The 25,960-nt window shown below is 33.0% G+C and overlaps 5 protein-coding genes across 10 annotated transcripts; 3 read left to right on the forward strand and 2 right to left on the reverse strand.

Annotated features, from left to right (window-relative positions):
- Positions 1-628: 628 nt before the first annotated feature.
- Positions 629-4,818, reverse strand: LOC127249896 (sphingosine kinase 1-like). 5 transcript variants are annotated; one of them, XM_051272954.1, is made up of 10 exons: positions 4,219-4,818; positions 3,937-4,059; positions 3,745-3,845; positions 3,028-3,100; positions 2,638-2,724; positions 2,460-2,537; positions 2,265-2,335; positions 1,566-1,862; positions 1,296-1,418; positions 629-1,194 (listed from the first exon to the last, which is right to left on the reverse strand). In XM_051272954.1, exons 1-10 carry the CDS (start codon positions 4,532-4,534, stop codon positions 1,003-1,005), a joined length of 1,461 nt encoding a protein of 486 aa, XP_051128911.1. In that variant the 5' UTR covers positions 4,535-4,818; the 3' UTR covers positions 629-1,002. The 5 variants fall into 5 exon arrangements, with proteins under 5 accessions (XP_051128911.1, XP_051128912.1, XP_051128913.1 ...); XM_051272955.1 differs by lacking the exon at positions 4,219-4,818 and having other exon boundaries at positions 3,028-3,077; positions 3,152-3,845; positions 3,937-3,984; XM_051272956.1 differs by lacking the exons at positions 3,937-4,059; positions 4,219-4,818 and adding an exon at positions 3,152-3,304 and having other exon boundaries at positions 3,028-3,077; positions 3,745-3,850.
- Positions 4,819-6,806: 1,988 nt separating this feature from the next.
- On the forward strand, positions 6,807-11,351 carry LOC127249667 (calmodulin-binding protein 60 D-like). Its single transcript, XM_051272597.1, has 8 exons — positions 6,807-7,167; positions 7,371-7,446; positions 8,093-8,151; positions 8,818-9,308; positions 9,403-9,563; positions 9,656-9,859; positions 10,109-10,313; positions 10,462-11,351. The coding sequence occupies exons 1-8, from the start codon at positions 7,052-7,054 to the stop codon at positions 11,013-11,015; spliced, it is 1,866 nt and encodes a 621-aa protein (XP_051128554.1). The 5' UTR covers positions 6,807-7,051; the 3' UTR covers positions 11,016-11,351.
- Positions 11,352-11,960: 609 nt separating this feature from the next.
- Positions 11,961-14,818, reverse strand: LOC127249668 (uncharacterized). Of its 2 annotated transcripts, none has more exons than XM_051272599.1 (7): positions 14,596-14,818; positions 14,316-14,377; positions 13,783-13,907; positions 13,249-13,391; positions 12,744-12,891; positions 12,491-12,580; positions 11,961-12,411 (listed from the first exon to the last, which is right to left on the reverse strand). In XM_051272599.1, the coding sequence occupies exons 2-7, from the start codon at positions 14,326-14,328 to the stop codon at positions 12,364-12,366; spliced, it is 567 nt and encodes a 188-aa protein (XP_051128556.1). In that variant the 5' UTR covers positions 14,329-14,377; positions 14,596-14,818; the 3' UTR covers positions 11,961-12,363. The 2 variants fall into 2 exon arrangements, with proteins under 2 accessions (XP_051128556.1, XP_051128555.1); XM_051272598.1 differs by having other exon boundaries at positions 12,491-12,650; positions 14,596-14,816.
- A 4,512-nt stretch (positions 14,819-19,330) lies between these two features.
- On the forward strand, positions 19,331-20,863 carry LOC127249688 (putative FBD-associated F-box protein At1g61330). Its single transcript, XM_051272620.1, has 3 exons — positions 19,331-20,248; positions 20,324-20,461; positions 20,555-20,863. Exons 1-3 carry the CDS (start codon positions 19,331-19,333, stop codon positions 20,861-20,863), a joined length of 1,365 nt encoding a protein of 454 aa, XP_051128577.1.
- A 2,834-nt stretch (positions 20,864-23,697) lies between these two features.
- On the forward strand, positions 23,698-24,940 carry LOC127249830 (F-box protein At1g61340-like). The gene is made up of 3 exons (XM_051272848.1): positions 23,698-24,155; positions 24,237-24,311; positions 24,393-24,940. Exons 1-3 carry the CDS (start codon positions 24,000-24,002, stop codon positions 24,609-24,611), a joined length of 450 nt encoding a protein of 149 aa, XP_051128805.1. The 5' UTR covers positions 23,698-23,999; the 3' UTR covers positions 24,612-24,940.
- Positions 24,941-25,960: the final 1,020 nt, after the last annotated feature.

Here is a 25,960-nt window from a genome sequence, read left to right on the forward strand (position 1 = left end):
AGCTCTATTTGTTTGTGAATTGTGAATTTTCAAGTAATAATTTACTACTTATCTATTCTAAAAATATTTATGATATTATTTTTTTATTATATCAAAAATTCACATACAAGTCCTATTAAAAATGACATAGTAATGTAGAGTGGACTCGTGACAAAGTTTTCAGACTTTTCGGTCATACTTGTTTTGCCTACTTAATTTGTTGATTTTGCAATAATATTATTTTACAATTGAAAAAAAAAAATAAAGTCACTATCATAACTAACTTAGGGTGTTGTCTTTTATATATATATATATATTTATGTTATATTTAAATAACATTGGCATTTCGTTAATGTACACTCATATGTTATATGTATGTCAATTGTCAGTGTGTGTATAAATGAAGGTGTCTGTTAAAACTCGTATAGTAATGAAAATAATAGTAGTAGTAATTAGTAGGTTGTAATGGCATGGAGTGTAGCCGCTTTCTGCGCATAGAATACACTAAATGGGGCTTTGCGGGGACCGCCGCTCTGTCCTGTCCTACGTCGTCGTTTCGTTCCCGTTCGTTTCTCACATGTGGATGGATGGGATGGGTTTGTAATACATACACATAGGGTTTGTTTTTTAAAATAAAAATATATATATATTATTATCATAAATATTTTTTATTTAAAATATTGCAAAACATTATTCATAATTCAAGACATTACATTTAACACATATTTACTTATATTAAACATGTTACTACATTCAAAAAATTTTAAAAAACAGTTGTTACTATTTAACAACTCAAAACCGGACATCTCTTGTCCCTTGGCGAGGCCTATCTCTAACACGCCGTAAGCATAAAATTATATTTAGAAAAATATACATGTATATGTATATGTGTATACAAGATAATATATACACATAAATACATAAATATATATATATATATATATGTATGTGTGTGGGCAGATAAATTATACACACTTGTGCATAAACAGGCACACACACTAGATGCAAATATAATGAGGAAAGCTATTTAGGTGCAAATAAAGTAGCCAAACCTTGATCCATTTTGATGAAGAGCTTGTCGTAGCTCATCAATGTCTTCTTTTCATATTGGAAGGCTCCTTTGCCTCTAGCTAGAACTTCTCCATCAACATCGATGATCCCGCCCGTGGCCGGGTCTCCGATTTGCTGCCCAGGCTGCAAAATGAAGGCTTTCACCTGCGCCCGATCGACAAAAAAGACATTCACTGCGAGCTTTTCTCAGATATATGCAATGAAATAGCAATGGATGTTTCGAAGTGGCGAAGATGGTAGAGAACCTTGAGATAAGATACATGTGGGGATTTGATATGATCTCCATTGTTGAGTTTACTCATCAGCTTTAGCAAGGCCAGCTTTGGACAATCCTTGACCATGATCAGGTCCAAACAACCATCTGCAAACTGCATCAGTTCAAGAAAAATGGAAATGAATTGCTTCGATCTATGTTTTGATTGAATAACTTCAATTATGAAGAAATGATATGGAATGGCAGAAATAATGGTGTATTAAATGAATCACGGAGTATTGAATGCACAAAATGAACAAACCTCGGCATTGGGTGCTGCCAATGAATCTTCGCCTCCCCAGGGAACATTTTGAAGCCAGATCGAGGCAAAAGGGCCGCCAACCTTTCGCCAGTTCAAACTCTTTGCATCAACTTTAGGACCCTGATAGCTACAGTCGAGATTTTTAATAGGTGCATCGACAGACTTCATTTCACTCTCTTCTTGGACAATAATTTCATCTTCAAGACCTAAGGGTTCTCCAAAAGATTCATATCCAGGGGCGGGCACAAAAAGTATTGTGCCATTGTACTTTCTAAGACCCAAGATGCGGCGAAGGGCCTGAAGTTAGTGAAGAAATTTCAGTCTTAGTAGAGCAAATGATGAATATGGTGAGGGTAATGATTGAATTTTGATTCAATGAATGCACTAAAAACGTTTCATGCAAGAAAGAACAGAGTTTCTTTCATAGTACTGTGTTACTTTAGGTGTAAGCCTGTATTGTTGACAGGCTCAACTATGGATATATGATGTTTGTTATAATAGAGACCCTAACGTGTAGAGAAGATATTAATAGCAACCTGCACAGGTAATGGTGAAGTTATTGTACTAACATGCTAACAAATGGCCTCGGTTGTGATTGAAGCTAATTGATTCAAGTTTTGTTTTGTCGACTGGTTAACATCCAAGGATATTCAGCATTGCTATGTTCAATGCAGCGTAGATGATAAATATAAAACTCACATAGAAATCTATTCGAGCACTTCCCATCCATCTGTACTTCTCCGACTCAATATCAATATCAGCCACAAGGCCTACAGCAATACCTCCGAAAATTAGCATCTGTCACTTAAAGCCAACTAAAATAGCTGATCCCATGAGTAGTTCATAAAATGATCAATAAGCATGTGTTGACTTAGATTTTGGATTATCACATACCCCATGCCAGCATTAGAATGCTGAAGAATTTGGTATCCCCTTGTGATATTGTAGCAACATCCAACGAGCGCTTGTTCCCTGCGTTAGTCGTTGGCAGGCAAAAATGTTCTGTCAGCTACATTGAAGTTGTGTATCGATAAAAACAGGTGGCAAAATTTACAGATGAAGTTTAAACTACCTCGAATTATAGAAAGAGTAGCATTTGATGCTGTACATGGCTCACTGCATGAATCTAGAAGTGACTTCACCATTCCATTTCCAGTTCCTAGACTCAGAAAGAAGCCATAGTTAACATTTTCGTAGTCATATGTGTAATTATTATTTCTCTGTATGTGGGAAACCAACTTTATCATCTATTATGAGCTGAATCTTGGACCAGCAATAATCCCCAAGTTTAAACAAGATACGAATTTCAATTTGAAAACTTTACCCTGCTAGAGCAATTCACTAAAACATCTCATCTTTCATGCCTGTAGTAAGCTCAGCAGGAGATTTTTATAGATGGAATAATGTCTTTTTTTTTCAATTACAACTATTCTTATGGCAGCACTTAGAGAAACAGTTGTACCTGCAGGTACTGCTCCAAGAGGCATCTTTATCGCATCATGCCAATCGTCCCTGGTGAGAAGACCATTTATTACCTACCAAGAACCCCACATAATAATTAACAATCAGGAGGTCGATGCTCTTACTTTTCAGAAATCCCTTGAGTTGAGATGTCTCAGATACTTCTGCCAGATGGAAGCTTATAAACTCGGACACAAATAATTGTTGTAAACAAACATTTAGTCTTAAATCTCAATAACAATAAAGTAGCCTCAGTCCCAACCACCCACTTTGAAGATCTAATTCAAGAAAATAAGCATTATAACTTAGTTGGGACAAAACCGCGACAAAACCCCATTTGGGAATCAGAGTGAGAATTTTTTAGGAGCCCACAATCTCCAATCAATGCGCTGAATCTCTGTTCAACCTATGCTACTTTAATACAGCAGTTCGAGGGATTTATTTCCGCTTTGAGATTTTATTGTCTATAAAATTTATTGTTTTATATCATGAAATGTCAGATACTGTTTAATACACAGCCTAATTTCTTTTAGTTTACCCTACCGACAAGTAAATCAAGCTTACTTTTCCGTTGCGATCGCTTGATCAGCAAGCAACAGTAATTCATAGAAAATCTCCTTAAATTTCTGGAAAACTGGCACAATTCCCAGGGAATGATTCGATTGAAAAACAGATAATGACAGAATCAATAAATATGTGGCGACAAAGATGAACCTACCTCAACTAAAATTCCGTCGCCGCTTACGCAAACAATTCCATCATACTTTGCTATATCAAGCGACCGAACAACTTCCTTCGCGTGGAGCTGATGTTCAGTTTCTATCGAGAAGCACGCATAGTCAACCCTTGCTTATCAAATGTATATTATAAACATAGAAAATAGAAAAATAAACACCATGCTCAACCGAACCTTTCACGGTGTAATCGATGTTGGCATCATCGAGCAACGGCCTCACATCGTTCGAAAAAATACGCAACGCGGATTTCTTTCCTCCGAACGGATTGACAAATATGAATAACCTCTTCGGCCTACCTAAAGAATCCACACGCACAAAACTCACAAATTACGGCAAAGTCATATTTGATTGGACTTACCAAATTTCCAAAAACTGCGGAATTATATGGTAAGATACACGAGTAAATGCAAACTACGCAGATTTTCGCACGTACAGATAATCCAACAAAATCTTACCAAGAGAATCCAGGTACTCCTGCAGATTCTGAGTCCAAAGGCGAAGAGAATCATTCGACAGGAACTCCAGAGTGAAGGTCTTCCTAATCAACGATCGCTTCGCACCAAAGAAACACGCTCCAGCACCGCCTTCGATCAGAGCTCTAATATTGATCCTGTTTCCCACGACGGAGAAGCCGAGGACCTCTCTCTCCACGTCCAACCGCCGCCCCGCCCACCCCAGCTGACCTCCGGCGGAAAGCGTCGCCGTCGTGATGTCGCTGTTGGCGCGTACTTGGTCCGACAGTATAGATTCCCCGATTTTCATCTTTTCCATGTGATCACCGAGTCTGCTCCTTGCTTTGCAACGACCAGAAATTGTTTTGCGCGGCGGCTGCGGAGATTCCGAACGCTGCCGAAAAATCGCGTTTGCGACACCTAACTGATAAACGCGCTTTTAATCTAAACTCGGTTTGGTCATAAAAAAACGTTTAACCGGTTTTTAAATATTTTAAGGGCGCGGCCCATGGGTCCCGTGATTATCGTTGGATGGGACGCCCAGTGAATCTCCACCGTATATACGTTGTGGAGTTAACACGTGTATGGTTTGGATTTATTCGGAGATGAAGTCCATGGCCCTTGCAAGATTGCCGATTGCGTACTGGCCTTTTCTTTTCGTACTTAACATAATTCTTTCTGTTTAATTTAAGACTTTTTTTTAAGCAAAGCGCCAAAGCCACTCTAGTTTGACCGTTTGCGTAAAGCTATTCACATAATTCAGTTATTTAAAAAAATAATAAAAAAGTACGTAATTAATTAATATAGGTAGACCCTAAATTCGATATTAATTTACTTTGAACTTGCGAATATTTTTAAAATTTATAGAAATATTTTAATATGATGGGTTTGTTGACTTGATTTTTTAGATAGATTTTTATTTTTTATATTTAAAATTTTAAGTATAAAAATTTATGTTACGATTTTTTTTTTTTATGAATAAATAAAATATATTATATATTTTGATAATATTTATAAAAGATTTTACCATCCAAATATGCAGCAATAAACCCTATATTTGTATATGAATTTTTAAATTATCCTAGTTCTCTTAGGTGTGTTTGTTTGGTGTATGGATTTTGAATTATCATTTGAATATAGTAAAAATTTTAAATTAAAATAGTTATATGATATCATATAATATAAATAAAAATTAATGTGATATTTAAATATAAAATTGATATTTATTATAATATAAAAAATAAAAAATAAGTGTTTAATTATATTTTTTTTTAAAAAATTGATAAATATTAAATTTTGAGAAATCTCCCAAACAATCTCAGTGTGTCTGTTTTTAATTTTTTTAGTACTATATATAATATGACGTCACTGTTGTAAAACTGAGAACAGTAGCTACTATACATTTATTTTATAGTCTTCCTTTAGTTCCATAAATAAAATATCTATTTATAAATAAATAATTAAAAATTATATTATTATAAATAATTATAAATTAAAATTTAATTATGTTAGAGAATAAAAGATGCTCAAATACCGTTAGTCAATTCTGTCGGCGTGGACTCCGAAAGTACTCTAAAGAGTATGTCCGTTATCGGATTTGGGGCGAATCCGACGGTAGAGCCTACGCAGCTTACAATCTAAATAACTGATATACTAAAATTTAGATAAATTTATTGGAAACTGAATAAAAGCATGCTTGAAACATAAATTAGCAACAAAATAACAAAAGACAACATTAATTAGAATTTAGATAATATACGGGTGAACTAATAACATGATAAAGAGTTGTAGAATATAGTGCGTTCTTGTCGTGTATGTTGTATTTTGTTTTGTTATATTTAATCCTAATACCAAGTAACTATTCTTTTGGTTGTTACAACTATTATTTCCGTTCACTCCAACTCCTTGACAATCCCTCTGTTCAATTCTCAACTGTTGGACTCATTTTCAACCGCTTCAATTGCACTTGAACCATTCCAAGACTCATTCCGAATCACCTCTATTACAACTTAGCCGGTCTACAAGGTTTTATCTTTAACAATTTTGAATTGTATGGAGTCTTAAGTTTCGATATGAAATTGTTAACTTAGAGCCAGTGGAGATTGCTGTTTTTAGCTCAGCAGAGAAAACAATATTTAACTTTATAGAAACATTGTTTTTGGATAGATGCGTTATAGTTTAATAAATTGTTGCGTTAAGATTAATAGAATTTGATGCTTTATGGTAAGTGGAGACTGCTGTTTTAGCCCTAAGAATACAATAATTCTTTACTTTGTGGAGACATTATAGTCCAATTGAGGTGGTTTCGCAGCTTTGAAGCGCTCCATTTCTATTGAACAGCTCCGTAGCGTATGAGTCCCGGCTCCACTTCATCTTCATGTTCATGTTCTTTTGAACTCATTTTAAACAAACAAACTATTTTAATTAAAATAAATTTAAAATTATTTAAAATATATAATATATTTTATATTTAAAATATTAAATAAATAACTGTTTATATTAACCAAACCAACATATTTTCATTGGAAGTTAAATTGTTTAAAATTCCAGATAAACAAGAGCGCTAGCAATCATAATGATAATACTAAGGTTGAAAAAAGGCAATCAGAAATTTCGCAGATGGCTTAAACGAAGCTTCTTGGTAGTCTCTTATCTCTTTCCCGGCAATTCCAACTTATTTGTTTTCCCGCTTTTCTATCCTTTTTATTCGCTGCCGGAATCTTTCCCATGTTTGCTAAAGTCGACGATAGTTTGATTGAGGAAACTTTGCAACTTGCGAGGTGCTGAATGAAGTGGCATTTATTTATTGGCAGAAATTAGGAAAAGTTAGGGGAAGATGCAGACAGGGTATGTGGAAAGAGCGAATAGAATGGCGGCGAGGGAGAAGCGTGGTTTGGATTCGAATAGTAGCCAGGAAGGTCAGCCTGAGAGGAAACGCCCTGCTCTTGCCAGGTAATTTACCGAGGCGCGGATTCTCGCACCTTTACTTGCTCGGAGATAAATTTGGTGAACTAGTTGTGTGATTTTGTGTATGCAGTGTTTGTTTAGAGTGGTTGAATTATGGTTTGGAGTGAGAGAAGTGGTGAGGAATCGAAGTCATGCGGTAGTTCTGGCCATTTTCTAAGGGTTTAACAAGGTTTTCACTTTTGATGCAGTGTTATTGTCGAGGCTTTGAAGGTGGACAACCTGCAGAAAATGTGCTCTTCACTGGAACCAATTCTTCGGCGAGTTGTAAGATTGTAGACTCTCGATTCATACTGTTTCAGTTTGTGGCGGATCGTTAGTTGTTCAGCGATGTTCCTGACTATGTGCTGGAAATATTGTGAACTATATTTGTTTCTCTGCATCTCTGTTATGTAGATTTTTTTTTACAGTTTTGTCAGTACTGTCTTTGTTAATGATTTCTGCTGTCAATTATGCTGCTATGTCAGTGTTCTTTAATGGATAATTCTTTCGTGGATTGCACAAATACTGGTTATTACTGATTTCTTCTTCTAAGGGTGTGTTTGTTTGAGGGATTTGTTTCGATTTCCACTATTCATCCTTATTTTTTTCTTCAAAAATATCAAATCAAACACCTTTTCATTTTTTTATATTATACTAAAAATCAATTTTACATTCAAAACATCACATCAACGCCTATTTATATCACATCATACAACTATTCAAATTCAAAATTTTTACTATTCAAATCCCAACCCAAAATCCAAACCCTCACACAAACACACCCTAAATGAACGCCACAGTTTTCATTCTCGTGGTTGTAATGTTGGTCTGTTTGTGAGAATCTTCTCATCTGTCTGCATATCACTTGTAGCTTATAGAATTTAGATATGTTTCATGGTTTGTAATAGCTCTTTAACTTTTGGATTGTCAGGTAAGTGAGGAAGTGGAGCGTGCCTTGGCAAAATTGGGATCTGCAAGATCAAATGACAGGTGTGGGTGTTATTTTCCAAATCCTTGTAGTTTTTGTTCTAGATTTTATAATGGATGAAATTTCATAGAATATTCTCGTTTCTGTTTGTTGTCAGATCATCTTTGGGATATGCTGACAAATATTTTGTCCATATATAATGGATTCAGGAATCTGCAGTTTTCTTTTGTTATAGCAAATTTTAGCAATTATGTCTGAAGGAAGGCTTCCGTTAAAATGCTGAGGCTAATCATGTGAAAATATAACAAACAGAAAACGAAAATCTAATATACAACACATGCTTGTCAGTTCTATTTTATATGTTTGCAGTGTAAGTAAACTTGTGTGCTGATATCAATTCTAATATGTGGCATTTTGATTACTGTCATGAATTATCAGTTCATGTGTTATATTATATACACGTATATCTTATGCTTTTGATTCATACATAATGTGTTGTCAATATATATATTATTTGTGTTACCAACACTGTGGTTATTATAATCAGTAACAACCACCTTGGAGGAATGTATAGGTTTAGTACTATTATTACCTTATCTATTTACCTTTGGATTTGTCTCAATATCTGAAATGAATCATGTATGGATTATTCTAAGTTAAGCTGAAAGTTGAATCTTTCGTTAAAGCTGCATCCACATTTTACAACTGTTTCAACCTTAAACAAGCAGGATATCCCCACAAAGAATTGAAGGTCCTGATGGGAGAAATTTGCAGCTACATTTCAGATCCAAGCTGTCTCTACCTCTTTTTACTGGAGGAAAGCTAGAGGGAGATCAGGGTGCGCCAATCCACATTGCGCTGCTTGATGCAAACACAGGCCAAGTTGTAACATCAGGACCTGAATCCTCAGTAAAATTAGATGTTGTTGTGCTTGAAGGTGATTTCAACAACGAGGATCGTGATGGCTGGAGTCAAGAAGAGTTCGAGTCAAATATAGTGAGAGAGAGAGAAGGGAAAAGGCCACTTCTTGCTGGGGACTTGCAGGTTGCTTTAAATGGAGGTGTTGGAACTTTAGGAGAGCTGATGTTCACTGACAACTCTAGTTGGATTAGGAGTCGAAAGTTCAGACTTGGCCTGAAAGTGTCAAGTAATTATGAACGTTCTAGAATTCGTGAAGCAAAAACAGAAGCCTTCACAGTCAGGGATCACAGAGGAGAATGTAAGCTTTTTCTTTCCAGAAAAGATATAAGAAAATTGATTTTTGTACTGTTCTTCTCGTTCATTTGGTGGTAAATTCACACTTCTTTTTGTAGTATATAAGAAGCATTACCCCCCTGCACTTGACGATGAAGTTTGGAGGTTAGAAAAGATTGGGAAAGACGGTTCATTTCATAAGCGGCTTAATCAAGCTGGAATAAATACCGTAGAAGACTTCTTGCGATATGTTATTAGAGATCCACAAGAACTTAGAAAGGTGAGATGAAAGGCTTAATTTTTCTGATCAATCTATTCTATGATTTTGCTTTTTTTCAAGCGCGCATAATGAATCTTTGCTACTTATTTCAGATACTGGGAAGTGGAATGTCGAATAAGATGTGGGACATTCTCGTAGAGCACTCCAAGACTTGTGCATTGGGTGGGAATGTATATGTCTACTATCCCGATGAGCCGAGTAATGTGGGGGTTGTATTTAACAGAATCTGTCAATTGAGCGGCTTGATTATGGATGGACAGTATCACGCAGTGGATTCAATTTCTGAGAGCCAGAAGGTTAGTGATTCCATAGCCATTAGTGACTCAATTACCTGTTTTAGAGATGATCACACTTCCCTGACAAAAATAATTAAATTGCTGGCATAAAATCTAGTTAGTCATTCCACATTAGGAGTTAACCATAGCTGAGTATTCAAGAGAAACATTAGCCTCTGCCATTTACTTATCTGTCACATTAGAAGATTTTAATCTGAGTTCAGACAGACAAGATGAGTTGTAGCAACTTATGTTTGCTTTGTATTGCAGGTCTATGTGGACACATTGGTAAAGAAGGCTTATGACAACTGGACTCATGTGATAGAATATGATGGCAGATCACTGATGGGCTTTGATCAAAACAAAACCACAGAGACACAAGATCAGCTAGTTTCTCTTGATCAACTCAGTTTATCTAGCTTCCCTATTACAATGCCAAATCATCCTCCTATGAACCAAGGTTTTAACATTGGAGGTAACTTACCACATTTGCTAGATTAACAATTACACCTCCTTTTAAGGTTTCCTTATCGATAACTTTTGCCTTCGAGTAAAATGTAGATGACCAGAGGTTAGTTTTGTGCAAGACTATTCTCACTATTGGATGATTAATCTTTGGATAGGTTACAATGACAATATTGGAGGTGAATATCCCACACAATGTCAGGACATGAATCTAAGTGTTGCTATAGGATTGAACGACTACGATCCAACTCCCCCACAGGATCAGCTCATCCATCATGAACGACAACCTCTACCATCCGAAAGTGAAAACTTGCTAGCTCTCGGTCGTCCAGTCTCAGCCATGTCCGGCTTCCACATTGGCAGCGCATCTAACCTTGCGCCATATAGGGCGTATGAACACATTCCTGAGGATGAAATTCGTGTAAGAAGTCATGAGATGCTTGAAACTGAAGATATGCAGCATCTGTTACGTATGTTTAGTATGGGACGCTATGGCCAGTCTTCATTTAATGATAATGGGAGTAACTATGCCTACTCGGTATGCACCCCTACGATGCATACCAACTTTGGACTCGAAGATGACCACACACGTCCTTCTGCGAAAGCTGTCGTCGGGTGGCTCAAACTGAAAGCAGCTCTCAGGTGGGGTATTTTCATCAGGAAACAAGCTGCGGAGAGGAGAGCACAAATTGTAGAACTGGATGACTTCTAGGTATGATGCACCTTTTTAATCTTTTTCCATGATGCACCACAGCAAAATACAGTGTATCATATATTATGTGTGTGTGTATGTGTATATAAATATATAAGTTAAAGGTTAATGGAATTCTCTACATAATTTTTTATGAATTCTTACAGAAATATATAGTTATGGAATGATCAATTCCTATGGAAAATCAATGTATCCTGGTTAGGAGATTATTATGTATAAATAGGGGTGCCTTACTTACTGGCATAGATACTACAGCAAGGAATTCATGTAGAGAGAGTTTTCTTTGTGTGTTATTGTCTGTTTGTTTTAAATTGCAGTCGGAACAATTGAGCAACATTCGTATGCTGTTTAACCATTATATGGATGATTTGGTACAATATACTGAAAATATTTGATCATATTATATTTTATTATCATATCGAATTTTCAGTATATTACAAATACTGTACAGTACCAATAATTCAATATATCAAATTGTTCATACTGTCTTGTTATAAACCGATATACTAATATTAGAAATAATTTTGTACTTGAAAAATCTTAATTTTAGCATCAATATATCAAATTATCAGCATAACAATATACTGAATATCAAAATAAAAATATCAAATTATATACCATTACCATACTGAAAAAAATTCAATCAAGTATCATATCGACCAAAAATTTTGATATATCGAAAATTTAGTATTTTCAATACAATATATGTTGTATTTCAATAATTCGATATTTTTTTCCACCCCTAACCAATATATGGAGCAATTTTATTAATACCATAGAAATGCTGTTATACTCTAAATCAATTTACAAGCACAGATAATGTTAATGCTTAAGCTTCAAGAAGTACAAGGTGCCAACTGCCAACCAAACCCCGAAAACATACCTAAAAATTCAATTTATGTTCTCATTCTAGAGCTAAATATTGATTGTAAAAAAAATCCAACAGACAAACCAACAACTACTATTCAAGATTGATACAAAAGGTCCGAAGAATTTCACAACTTGTTCATTGACCTCTGTATTCTTACGCTTTAATGCCTCAAGTACATCATGATCATAGTAAAACAATCGTAGCATCTTTAAATGCCTAAGAAAATGAAAAGCTCCGCAAATGCAATTCAAACGATGAAAAAAGGATTACAGATACAAAACCAAGGCTAAAACTCTACTACATTCCTTATTCCACAAAATGACAAGCATATTACACCTCATCTCCAAATTAAGGAGAGAAAAGGACGAGAAACTTCTTGTATATTCAGACTCTTGTAAAGGGTACATACCCGAATCATACCTGTGTGAGAAGCTCACATAAAATCATAATCATCGTAATCGTTATAGGTGTCAACAGCTACATCATCATCGGGCTTGCCAACATGGAGTTGTTTTTTCTTTCCAACTGTATATATAAGAAAAGTAATTTAGCAATTGAAGCCCAGCACTGGATACGACTAAAATAATCAGCAAAATAGTTGTACCTGTCTTCTTTTTGCCAGCATTAGCTTCCTTTTCTGCTTTGATCTTTTCATTAGCAATTGCCGTAATGGATGAAGCAACTTCTTTGGCATCTGCACCTTTCAAGGAAGTCATCGATAACCTCATTACAGCCTTCAACAATGCAATGTAGTGAAAGCTTTTCTGTAAACGAGAGAAATTGTTTGCGAACTCTTAACAGCGGCATTCAAATTACAAGAACTCGTGCATTGAATAAGATGAATATCAAAGAAGTACCTCATATGGGCGAAGTTTATGAGAGATGAGCTCAGCATATTCTGCAAAGTCACTCTCAGTTTTGGGAATAAAATTGTCGAGGGTCTTTTCATCACCTCTCTTACCAAACAATTCTGCAGCAGTCTTTAAATCTGCTTCTTCCACCAGCCTGCATAAATACACAGTGCCATTTCTCAATCTTGCACATTAAGATCGATATTTATCCACAAAAAGCTCAATGTTCACAAATGTCAGAGTATAGCACGAGTGCCAAACAAACTACAGCAACTTCTATCAATATATATAATAAGGAGTGGTACTCATAGCACCACAGAAGTTTTTCAATTTTGAAACAAGTAAACTCCGATTCTCAATTGCATAGCCTAGAAAAGAAAACTGGAAATTTTGAATTGCTGAATCAACAAACATTGAACATACTTCAAAACAAATTTATTTCAACAGGCTCAAACTAAGAAACAAATCAAGCATATTGAAAAGGTCAAAATGCCAATATACAGAATATCACCTCTGCTGGCGAAATTTTTCTTCTATGGGATCTAAGACCGCATCCTTTCTAGGTTCAACTTTCTCTTTCTTTTCAGACGACTTTGCTACAGGCTTATTAGGAGACTTTACAGGAGGCGGGGGCTCAGCCTTGGGTTCAGGAGCCTGCCCAAATTATTTGTAAGGATATAAACCTCAAAAGAACCAAAGGATAATAATAATAATAACAACAACAATAATGCCACATTGCCCGAAAAGGACCCAAACTAATTAATGCACCCATAATTGAACATTCACATGATACTGTAGGAATTTCTTGTCTTCTGAACCAACCAAAAAGAAACTGTCAAATTGTCCATGCATAACAACATAGGAAGAATTTTAAAGATCAAGGCGATAGCCCTTTGGTTTGGTGAAATAGAGATATCATTATAAGAAACTAGATATATTTGAGGCTACTTCATATATGACATTTGAAGAAGATTGAAGGTATGAGAGAGATTCCAATTATAATTAAGGCCATTGAAAGAAATGAATAGAAGAAAATGATTAATACCGGAGCTGGTGCAGGCTCATCTTCATCTTCCCAAGAATCCTTCACATTATCATCATCCAAATCTTCATCATCCCAATTATTCTTTGGCTGCTCCTTTTTCAGAAGATCAGGAATTGCTTCATCTTCTGAAAGCAATGAAAGCAAATAGGTAAAATACATGGATCCCAAAAGTAATCGAACGAGTAAGAAAAGTTACATGGGGTGGGCAGGAATCTGTGTGTAATAATATTATTTACTTGGGAAATCAAACAAGCATATAAAAGCATCGGCATCAGAAAATGTTACAAAAGCAAGTAATATACATGGCGTTTATGAGAAGATAAAATTATCAGACATATTATGTGCTTAATTTGATTTAAGAATCCCTTAGTATAATCTTGCAAACACAAAGTATTATATATTTCAATTAACAACCTGAAACCATACCCAATAATTAGCTAATTGCAAAATGAAATACAGAAGCGCCTTGCATATAAAATGATGAACAAAGAAATCATCATCTAAATTGTAAATTAGAGGGGTAGAAAAAGTACCCCAATCCTCCATCAAGCTATTCGTCTGAATCCGACCAGAAACTTCAATCTCCAAGAACAATCTGAACCCAAGAAACAAGAACAAGCTCAGTAAGAAGAACACAATCAAATCAGAACAAACGTATCAGAAGACAAAATCATTCGATTCAGAGTATCAATCCAATAGACACATAAAGCACGAGAGAACCAGATTCACGCTCCAAAATTCAAAGAAAACACACGAACACGCACATAAACAATCAAGGGAAAGATTAAAGGACACGAAATACTGTCCATTTACCTGAAAGAAACACCGAGCCTATCGGCGGAAATACAAGAACCCTAATCGAAATTCTCGATTCAACCCTCAATGAATCTTGTAAGAAACACGGAATCCCGCAAGAAGCGCGGGAGAATAGGAGCCGGAGATGTAGTGACGCTGCAAGAGAGAATCCGCTGCAAAAAACTTCCGAGCAATTAGGGTTAGTTGCACAGTGCACTGCGCCTCTGCCCTTCCCCTATAAAAATGTCGGCTCGTATTTATACTAGTATATTTATTCAAGGAAATGAATTGACGGCGCTTTTACTAAATCGTGTTTGATTCTTCGCATTACATACACGACTTATAATTAAAAAAAAATAAAAATTGCATCGGAGCTCCCTGGTTTGGAACACCAGCTGACACTACACCCCAATTCTTCTATTATTATTTTTAAATCTTATAAGTTATTTTCTTAAATTTATTAAAATGAAGTATTCTCATATTTCTTTCTTATAAATAAATACATATATATATACATACATTTAATATTTTCATAAATTAAGTATATATAAATATATTATTTTAGTTATTTATATTATATGAAATTTTATTTTCGGATACATTTTTCAATCACAATTTTTCAACTTACAATAATAAAAAATAAAAAAAAAACACTCAAAATTCTACATAATATGTTTGTTGTTATTGTTATTATTATTATTATTACTTATTTATTTATTTTCTTATTAATAATTTTATATTTTTGTTGAAAAAATAAATCTAAAATTTGATTTTATAATTTATTTTATGCTTTGATCTGATTTGAATAATGTTTGTTATAAAAAAATAAACTAAAAATCCATTAGGTTACAAACTAAAATAGTACCATAATTGAAACTAAATTCAAATAAACATTTATAACTCATATTGTGAATTTGTAATGATATTAATTTAAAAAATATTTTAGTTTAATATTTAATTTCATTCAAACTTATTCTCATTTTTCTTCTTTAATTGTCATTTAAATTTATTCACTTTTTTTTTTTTAGTTAAAAAGTACCTTGTTTTCTATTTTTTTATCATAAAATTAAAAAAAAATATATATTTTTAATTTATTTTTTTAAAACTCGTGTCCGATCAAATGAGTATAAATTTACATGACTGAGGAAGTATAATATAAAAAATGATAAAATATATAGATATACAATTTAGTGGATTTTTTTTTTAGAAAAATGACCATTTGATTAAAAAATGTAGGTTTGTTTCTTTTGTCTCCAAACCCCAAGTTTCTACTATCTGGTCTTTGCTTTTTAAGAAAAAAAATATATTTTTTTTCTTAAAAAAAAATTCATCATACATTATTTTAATATCACGTATAAATCAAAATTTTATCAAACCCATAAAAAGAAACCAACAATTTACCTAAATTTTTGGTTAACTTGAATTGTTTTTCTTTTTTCTTTTTTATATGGGCTTGAAAAAAATTCCAGCCCAGTAAGGACCTTTCCATTCTTTTCTTCTTTTCAAACAAGTATTTGCCACTTTATTCAAATTTTTGTACCCTTATGTGCTAATCAATACATTAATTTTAGTATCATGAATTTAAACTATTCAATTAATAATGGTTTGAGATCAAACTTAAAAATTACCTCAAATAAAATAAGTCCTCGTAATGAAAATTGAAAAAAGAAAAAAAAAAATACCGATAAAGTACGTAATTGCATAAACAATATGCTAATTTAAATATAAAGTTTGTTTGATATTCGAACACTCATATAAAGTAATAAAGTAAATAGTTTACCAAATTTGATGCTCGGATACTTAATCGACTCAAATAGATTAATATAATGAAATAAAACAAAAAAGAGATAAAGAAAATACAGATAATAAACAATATATAAACAATGTGCCGACTTAAATATATAGTTTGTTTGATTTTCGATCAACCATATAAAGTAAGAATTTAAATATTTTATCCAATTTAGTACTCGAGCACTTAACGAATTGAATATGAAACTTTTAAAAAGAAAATTTGATTTAAAAATATGGATATAATATATAAGCAACGTGTCAATTTAAATATGTAATTTATTTGATATTCGAACAGTCATATAAAGGAAGAATATAAATAATTTACACAATTCGATCTAAATCGAGACCTATAAATAGAATATCAATCTAATTACATCTTTTTACTAAAGTATATTACACTATGAATAAATTTATACACTGATGTAACATTATCAAATACACTCATAATTTAACCAATTTATATACAAAACCACATGTTGTCTTTATAAAATAAAAACATCGAATTCCCAGTGCGCACTTTCGGGTAGTGATTGCGGGTTCCTATGTGATCAATAAAAAAAAACATCGGATTTCGTTGCTTTCAAATTTTTCTATCTATTTTTATGTGCGAATGTAGAAATTTTACGCAGTAATTCAATTAATTAATGTATAGTAAGAGTACAATAATTTGTGTATTTATGCTAAAATCATCATACTACATATATAATGTACCTCAAAAATAAATAATTTTAGAATCATGAATTTGAAATATTTAATTAATAATTATTCAAGATCAAACTTTATAAGATACATCAACACTTGTATAATCAAATAAGTCCTCTATAATGAAATTTGAAAAACACAAAAAAAATAAATAATGAGAAAATATATTTTCTTGGAACTCGAATAATCATAAAAAGTAAGAACATAAATAATTTAATTTGCTAGCTTAAAGATGCAGTTTGATTGATGTTCGAACAATCATATAAAGTATAACATAAATAGTTTACCAATTTCGGCACTCGAACGCCTATCAAATCGAATAGGTCAATGTAATGAAACTTAAAAAAAATGTAGATAGAATATATAAACGATATTCTTACTTAACTATGTAGTTTGTTCGATGTTTGAACAACGTATAAAGTAATGATTTTAATAGTTTATCAAATTTAGTATTAGCACTCATCGAATCGAATATGTTATTGTAATGAAATTTTAAAAGAGAAAAAATGATAAGACAAATATTACAGATATAATATATAAACATGCCAATTTAAATATCTAAATTATTTAATGTTCGAAGAGCCATATATAGCAAGAACATAAATAATTTACACAATTTAATCTAAGTCGAGGCTTGTAAATAAGATATTGATCTAATTACATTTTTTTTTACTAAAGTATATTACACAATAAATAGGTTCATACACGATTGTAATATTAACGACTACATCCTTAAAATTTGATCAATTTATATCCAAAGCCACGTGTTATCTTTACAAAGCATCGATATCGGTCTCTTTTGAATTTGTGTATATATTTTTATGCGCGAAAATAGAAATTTCAGCATTAGTTTAATTAACTAATGCATAGTAATAGTGAAATATACAATAAATATTTCATAAAATAATTTATGTTAAAATAGTACCTCAAAAAAATAAATTCTCCGTAACAACTAATAAAATAAAAAAATCCTAATTATATGAATTTATGAGTATTTTATTTAACAATTTTTTTTTTGAGGTAAAATTAGTTATAATTTTTTTATTAAAAAAAATAATGGTTAATAAACCCTCATTTTATTTTATTAAAAAATCATTACTTTTCTTTTCCATTCTTACACGCAATATTAAACATACGCTTCTCATAATATGTCACAGCACCTAAATAAAATTATCAATATACATGCAAAATATTATTTACACGTAATAATAAATATTTGTTTCTCATAATATGTCACAGAACCTAAATAAAATTATCAATATACATGCAAAATACTATTTTACCATTCCGGCAATATTTTACTTTTGCAAATTTTGCAAATTCATATTTAGAAAATAATTCCTAAATTATTAGTGTGCCCTGAATACTGAGTAACTGTATAATTCTCTTACGAATACAGATAATTTAATTTTAATCAAAATGAAATTTGAAGTGTACAGCATAAATGATAATTTCCAAATTATATATATGTATATAAATTTTCATTTCCTAATCTGTATTTAAATTATCAAATTTCAACTAATTTTGAATTCATTTATTGCAATTCACTGTGGGGATTAAGAACACATCATCCTTAATCCCATCAATAACTACAAGTCTTATCACCTGCCCAAATGAAATAAAAAAAATTAAATTTGTACCACTTTAAAAAGAAAAAGGAAAATAATAATCCATTTCCGATGTATTTTCCGTGAATCAAAAGGCATTTTCAGCATATCACAATATCACATATAGCCAGAAATTATTATTTAAATCTTCCAACATAGTAAAGCGAGAAATTTAATTTATTTTATAAAACCTCTTTTTCTTCTGGGAAATGAAAAAATAAAAGCCCTAGCCCTATCTTCGTAATTCAATGCACAGAATACCTGAGCAGGATTATTTAATGCAGATAATATAGTGTACGAAAAGACCAGACTAATAATAGTTAAAAAATAGTACAAGAAATTATTACTTTTTTTTAAAAAAAATTTAAATTCAATTTTTATTATATAAAAATAGCACGCAATATTTTACATTTTAAAAATATTGCACGCAATATTTTAGCATAATTATTTTTAAAATTAGCAATTTGAATAATTCTGACAAAATTAGCAATTTCGTATAGTCGTCAGATTTCATTAATTATTTCCCGTTGGTAATAAAAATCCAGGTAACATTATTTCACCCACCCAAAATTTCTCCTATATATATGTGTCTGGCCGTGTGAGTCACTCCACACTAAACTGCAATATTTCTTCTGTATTCTGCATCACCGGCAATGGCTTACCAAATCATCGGAGCACTGCCGGCGATGTTCTTCGGCGGCGGCAACAAACGAAGAAGAACAACAACTCCGGCGACTCTCCCTGACGAAATCATCGAGACAATCCTCCTCCGTCTCCCTCTGAGAGAAATCCGTCAACTATCGATCCTGTCGAAAAGATTCCGGCACAGCTGGAAGCTCTGCCGGAACCTCGCCTTCGACGGCAGCTTCTCCGCCGGTCTGACTAAGGACCAGTTCAAAGCCGGCGTGACCAACACTCTATACCTCCTTGGAAAAACCGGAGCCGACCGGTTCGCCCTCCGGTACGACGCGGCCGGAGAAACCCGGTTCGTTTTCTGCTGGGTTCACCGAGCCATCCAGCTCGGCGTTTCCCGGCTGGAGCTCGACTTCACCCCGTCGGCTCCTAAGAAATTCATGCTCAGCTCCGACATCGTTAACTATGAATCTGTTACATCTATTAAGCTCATTAACTGCGAGATCCTCCTCCCCCACGCCGCCGCCGGCGGCCTCCGGTTCCTCCGCGACCTGACGCTGCAGAACATGCGGGCCCGGCCCGTCACCATCCTGACGCTATTCCGTAACTGCTACGAGCTCCGATCGCTGAAGCTCATCAACTGTAACTTCATTTTTGCCCTGAGGATCTTCGCGGAGAAACTCCGGTGCTTTCAGACACTGATCGTCAAGCACTGCTCCGACATCCACTCCATCTGTCTCAACGCCCCAGAGCTTCAGACCTTCCATTTCTATGGCAAAATCTGCGAGATCGCCTTCCAGGTCGATACCCCGCGTCTGAACGATGTGCTGATTGAATTCAGCCATCCTCGGATCTTCCAAATGGTCCCCCGCAGGAAGGAGATGATCCCTCGTTTCGCCGCTGTCAGAAGCCTCACCATCACAAGCACTTTTCTCGAGGTAATAAGATTAAATTAAATCAATTCAAATCCACCCCCAATTTGACAAACCCTAATCCCCAATTTCTCGAATTAGGGTTTCAAGATGTCGCAATTCACCCTGCCCAATCTGGAGGAATTCGTTCTCACCATCTACCCGGAGAGTTACCTCAACGCTGCCGACATCATCATTATGCTCTCAAACTCCCCTCGGATCCGACGAGTTCACATCGATGTAATAACTAAATTTCAATTATCCGCCATTGCAAAGAGGTACGCACTGTCTCTTTAATTAACTTTACACACGTTAATCTATGGATTTCTGCAGATTGGGCAGAATGCATTCAATGATGGAGGCGCCTACTGGAAGACAATTGGGAGGCATTATCTGAACGAATCTGCTGCAGCTTTTCCATTCTTACAATATGTGAAGATCAGAGGGTTTTGTTACAAGGAGCAGACAGTGATGATGGCGAAATTCTTCCTCAAATATGCTTCCTCGTCCTTGCGATGTCTGGCCATCGAGAAGGCAAGGATCAACAACAATCTTCCTGTGCATTACAATTACGAACTCATCAACTATCTGCGCTGGGGGATCGCCACCATTGCTGACATTCAAATCTCAGACTATCACTGAGACAGGAATGGATCATATTATCCTAAATCAAAGACAACAATGCTTGCAGAACTTTTATTTTATTTTTATGCCGTTTAATTTTATGTTATTGTTGGTTTGTGACTGATGATGAACTCTGAACTTTTCATGCTTTGTTTAATTTCTTGCAATGTTGTTTTTGGTTTTCTTTATGGTTGTGTTAATTTATGTGTTCGTTATATTTTGCGATATATAATTTATAGATGCTTTATTTTTATTGTTAGTAAGTTTCGAGTTTTTATGAATATTAAGCTTTGGGTTTTTTTTTTTTTAGACTTGTAATAAAATCTTGAGCTATTGTATCGTCTTTTGTCATTAATAAAGTGTAGCGTTGGGCGTTGATCGATAGATTTTAATAAAATATAATTATTGTCTTATCTATTCATGTTTTAATATTCTCGAAAAGTTTTGAATTCAAAACACTTTATTTAAACTTCGACGTTAGTCAATAGATTCGCAATTTGTATACTTTCGTTAAATGGGAAAGTAAAATAAATCCTTGCTAATACATGATTTTATATATGCATTCAACAAATTATTATAGTTTTTACTTTTTACCCTTATCTCGAAAGTATTTCTATTTAATCCAATTTATTACTTTCTAATCTACAAATCTGTCGGTTTTCGAAACCAACAAACTAATAAATATATTTATATTTGGATAGAGACGCGAAAATGGGCCTACATGTATCCGATAGTTCCTTCAATTATATTTCGGTAAACTATGGGCCACGACTATTATCCAAGTAAAAAAGTGAAATTTTCTATAATCGATTTTTACAATTAATTTGCAACTAAGTAAACTCAAAACATTTTATTATGCCGAGTAAGTCTACATCTCTACTCAAGTATAACCTAAAGGTTAAAAATGCCATACTCAAATCAAATTGTAATATATTTATTTATCACATTTTAAAATATTTTCTATTGTCTCCATCAAATGTATGTATTTAGTGTAGAAATTAGTTTTAGTTAAATGTGTAAATTAGTATTGGACAAACGAAATGACAAAATATATATTTTTAAATGAAATGAAAAGACAAGAAGTTGTTTCTGAAATATATACTTCCTCCGTCCCACATAATTTGTTCATATTTTCTATTTTCATCCGTCTCACATAATTTGTCCATTCTTTTTTTTGGAAATATAATTATACACTTTAATCTCATTTTAAATTTTAAATTTTATAATTTTTTTAATCTTAATTAAACTATGTAGTTATCTTAATCTTAATCCACAATTATTTTTATTATACCGAAATTAATTTTACTAATATACTTCTTAATTACTTACTAATCATATTTTACCTAAATTTCTGTATCTACAGTAATAGGCCCATAAATATATGGGACTGATCGAGTATTTGTTTGTAAACAAGCAACAAAGAAAATGTATATGTTTTGTTTTGTTTTTTTTCTTTTCGTAGTTGGATTATCTATAAAATAATAATAATAATAAAAAATATTATGTGACTTGCATAATAAAAATTTGAAAAAAAAAATATATATATATATATATCAAAATAAATGTAGTCAAATATTTCAATAATTACTTTAAGGTATTAACTGTCATATATTAATTTTATACAATTATGTTTGATTCTATATATTAAAACATACTAATTTTCATCTATTACCCCAAATTAAAATACTCAAAATCTACACATTATATATATTTTTTATTATTTAAAAATTACATTTCCTTTCCAAATTACAATTAAGATATATCCATTATATAATTTATCAATAATAAGTAGCAGTAAATTTCATTTAATTGTAAATGTCATAAAAACTCTTAATAATGATCATTAATAGGCATATTCTATAAATATACCTACAGATTCAATATAAATGTACCTTCAAATTATCAATACATAAATATGAAAAATATCAATGTAGATTTTAACTATTTTTTTTTTTAAAAAAAGTACTTTATTTCATTAAACAAATCTACCTAAATTATTAAAATTAAAATATGGATGTGTTTTGCATTCTTATATAGATTATTAATATTAGTATATCAAATCGTTATGTGCTTGGTTTGGGGCTTGTGTACTTGACTTTTATTTTTTTAGGTAATATAATTATTTAATGATATTTTATATGAGAAAATTAATGTATTTTAATTTTTTTTATTAAAAGTATATAAATATAAATATTTATTAAAATTTTCAAAAACTCAAACCAATAATTGTTAGTGGAAATAATTTAACATATAACAAATATAATTTAATTACAATATTTTTAATGAAAAATTCATTTATTTGTATTAAAATTTAACGCGTAAGTAATAAAAAAATAGTGATAACTAATCAAACAAATTATTACATTTATTAATTAACCCATCACTACCCTTTGACTCATGGTCCAACTTCATCTAGAAGCTCCCGGCCCCCCGACTCCACAGGTTGTCGTGGGGTCCACTACGAAAATCACCGTCTCCAATTCCTCAGTCCCCAGTCTGGACAGTACTTCAATTTTCAACTTAATTACACGGAAAACGCGTGCGGATTAAATAACACGGCCGTCACTCACCCACACACCACAGCTGCCATCGTGGACTCCTGTCTTCAAACTACAATCAAATCACAGCCATCCAAAACAATCAGAACACCACGTGTCATCATCGTAGCGGTCTGTAACACCAGAACTCGCGAACCCCGGTGACTTCACCAAAACACCTCCACACGACCGACCACACACGCAGTTGACAACTCCCCGCCACGTCATCAGACCGCCCGGTCCGGCGCCCCTATGTCCTCTCCAAAAGAAGAATGCTTTCCATTCCATTTTATTTATTTGTTTAATTCTCAAAAAAAAAAAAAAAATCACATATATTTATGATCAATTAATATTGTTAGAGAGAGTATATAAAGAAAGAAGATTGCCGTGCGTGCGAGTTTAGATAGATAGAAGATAGTTAGAGTGTGCGTTTTTTGTTTCCATCTTCAGCACAACCGTTTCTGCCAATCTTCCTTCACTTTTCCGCCTCAAATCTGCTCTGGATTTAGGGTTTACGAAGTTGTATTAATTAGCACAAGTGAATCCACGCCTGAGATTCCGCCGCAGGTATAAATCACTCAGATTCTCTTCCCTGTCCGAACACCAGATCTCCGAAAATGGGGTGCCTCGAAAAATGCGGCTCCAGCGTTGTCCGGAGCTCCTCCTTCGGCCGGAAGAGAGTCGCCGCCGACATGGAATTCGAGAGCGCCGCCGCCGCCGGAAAGAGATTCGCCGGCCAATCACCTCTCGAGAGTTTACCTCAGGAACTTCTGGTTGGTGCTTCAATTCCTTAAAATAAATAAATCATCTTTAAAAAAATGAAAAATACAAACCTTTTTGTTTTGTTGTTTCAGATTAGGATCGTGTGCGGTGTGGAGCACGACGATTTACAGAGCTTGTTGTCTGTATCGAAAGCACTCAGAGAAGCGGTGAGTCACATTCGATCATTCAATTATATTACAATATTCATTCTTCAATTTTATTTTTTTAAGTTTTTATTTTTTCGATAGGCGTTGGTTGCGAAGCACGCCCATTTTGCATACAGAACGCCGAGGAAGAAGAGTTTGGGGTGGAGGAACACGGGCGTGTTGGGGGATTGGGAGGACGTGGAGGCGCCGAATGCTCCGAAACAGACGCGGGTTTCGGCGTCCCGACTGGGTAGTGGGAAGAAGCTGGCAGATATTTCGGTGGCCCTCTTTAAGGATTTGGTTTTGGAACTTGAAAATTAACTGCCTAACTAACTAACTAACTAACTCGAGATTCAATTAGGTCTTCGGATTGTCCGAGGATTTCTGATCATATGCTAATCCCATTATATATCTACATATGTATGATTTGTTGTTGAGGATGTCTGTCTGTCTCTGCCTGTAGATTGTCGATGTCATGACATTGAAAATCTGGTTGGATTTGGAAGTCTGTTGTTGTAAGTTTCACTTCGGGCCAGACAAAATAAAAGTTAGTTCACGACGACAATGATATGCTTTTGTGCTTCTTGAGGATTTTTTTTATTGTTTATTTATTTATTTATTTGTGTTTGGTTGATGTCTGCTTTGTTTATCTGAGAATTTTATTATTTTACGAAATAAATTTTTTTTACTGTATTCTTTTAGAGTATAATTTAATTTATTTTTATATAAGATATAGCTATTTTATAATTTATTGTGAAAGGAGTGTATTGACTTATGCCATAAATTTATTAAAGCTAAATAGTTGATTCATAAGGATGTGTTGGTTTGTTTAGTATTTTGAGTTGAATATATATATATATATACTTATTTATTTATGTGAGACATTGAAAATTGTATGGATAATATAAAAATTAATATTATTTTTATAAGAGAATAAAATATATATATATATTAAAAATAGAAAAATAGTGGACAAACAAACAGTAATAATAATAATAATAATAATAGTAATAATAATACCTTTTCAATCTCAAATATTTTTTGTTATTATTAATTGACTTGAAGTGTCTTAAAAAATTTGTAATGTTTTTTGTTTGTTTGTTTATTAATTTACACATAGTTTATAAACTAATTAAAAAAACACAAATAAAAAAATGGTCAAAAGAATTATTACTAATGAAAATAATTAGAAGGGGTGAATATTAAACTATTTAAAAAGGCAAGTTGACTAAAATTTGTAATAGCTTCTATTAAATTTTTTACATTAGGAAGGTTTGGTTTAAGTGAAAAATATTTATTTTTTTAATACTATCAAAATTCAAAACATAGGAGCTTGTTTGTTTTTTTCCCCCATAAAATGGGTTAAAATATTATTTAAATAAAAATATATAAATAACTCAAAATAAAAAATATACATACATGTTGATTAATACATAAATAATTTGGTCAATGAATAAGTCAACAGTTAAATTTTATGATGGGTGGATAATTATTTATGGAAATTTTGGTGAGAAGAATGAATGATAATTACTTACCTTAAGTTCGTGATTCCTAATATTCCTCCATAGATTGAGCTGTACACTCTCTAACATTAGTTAATAAGGCTTTTTATTGCGGGCTAAATCATTCCTAACTGAGCCTATAAAAATTAGTTTGATTAGACCCATATT

The sequence above is a fragment of the Andrographis paniculata genome, unplaced genomic scaffold, assembly GCF_009805555.1.
Source record: "Andrographis paniculata isolate CXL003 unplaced genomic scaffold, ASM980555v1 Contig36END, whole genome shotgun sequence".
NCBI classification, from domain to species: domain Eukaryota; kingdom Viridiplantae; phylum Streptophyta; class Magnoliopsida; order Lamiales; family Acanthaceae; genus Andrographis; species Andrographis paniculata.

Bases quoted from the DNA above. Each gene is read 5' to 3' on its own strand.
- LOC127249896 (XM_051272954.1), bottom strand. From the start codon at position 4,534: ATGGAAAAGATGAAAATCGGGGAATCTATACTGTCGGACCAAGTACGC. The intron at 3,846-3,936 runs GTTCGGTTGAGC...GCTTCTCGATAG, and splicing joins CATCGATTACACCGTGAAAG to AAACTGAACATCAGCTCCAC. The intron at 2,725-3,027 runs GTACAACTGTTT...TTCTGAGTCTAG, and splicing joins TCTTGGAGCAGTACCTGCAG to GAACTGGAAATGGAATGGTG.
- LOC127249667 (XM_051272597.1), top strand. From the start codon at position 7,052: ATGCAGACAGGGTATGTGGAAAGAGCGAATAGAATGGCGGCGAGGGAG. The intron at 7,168-7,370 runs GTAATTTACCGA...CTTTTGATGCAG, and splicing joins AAACGCCCTGCTCTTGCCAG to TGTTATTGTCGAGGCTTTGA. The intron at 8,152-8,817 runs GTGTGGGTGTTA...TTAAACAAGCAG, and splicing joins TCTGCAAGATCAAATGACAG to GATATCCCCACAAAGAATTG.
- LOC127249668 (XM_051272598.1), bottom strand. The intron at 13,392-13,782 runs GTATTAATCATT...TAATTTGGGCAG, and splicing joins ATGAGCCTGCACCAGCTCCG to GCTCCTGAACCCAAGGCTGA. The intron at 12,412-12,490 runs GTACAACTATTT...TTATATATACAG, and splicing joins TGCTGGCAAAAAGAAGACAG to TTGGAAAGAAAAAACAACTC.
- LOC127249688 (XM_051272620.1), top strand. From the start codon at position 19,331: ATGGCTTACCAAATCATCGGAGCACTGCCGGCGATGTTCTTCGGCGGC. The intron at 20,249-20,323 runs GTAATAAGATTA...TTCTCGAATTAG, and splicing joins TCACAAGCACTTTTCTCGAG to GGTTTCAAGATGTCGCAATT. The intron at 20,462-20,554 runs GTAATAACTAAA...GGATTTCTGCAG, and splicing joins TCCGACGAGTTCACATCGAT to ATTGGGCAGAATGCATTCAA.
- LOC127249830 (XM_051272848.1), top strand. From the start codon at position 24,000: ATGGGGTGCCTCGAAAAATGCGGCTCCAGCGTTGTCCGGAGCTCCTCC. The intron at 24,156-24,236 runs GTTGGTGCTTCA...TTGTTGTTTCAG, and splicing joins GTTTACCTCAGGAACTTCTG to ATTAGGATCGTGTGCGGTGT. The intron at 24,312-24,392 runs GTGAGTCACATT...TTTTTTCGATAG, and splicing joins CGAAAGCACTCAGAGAAGCG to GCGTTGGTTGCGAAGCACGC.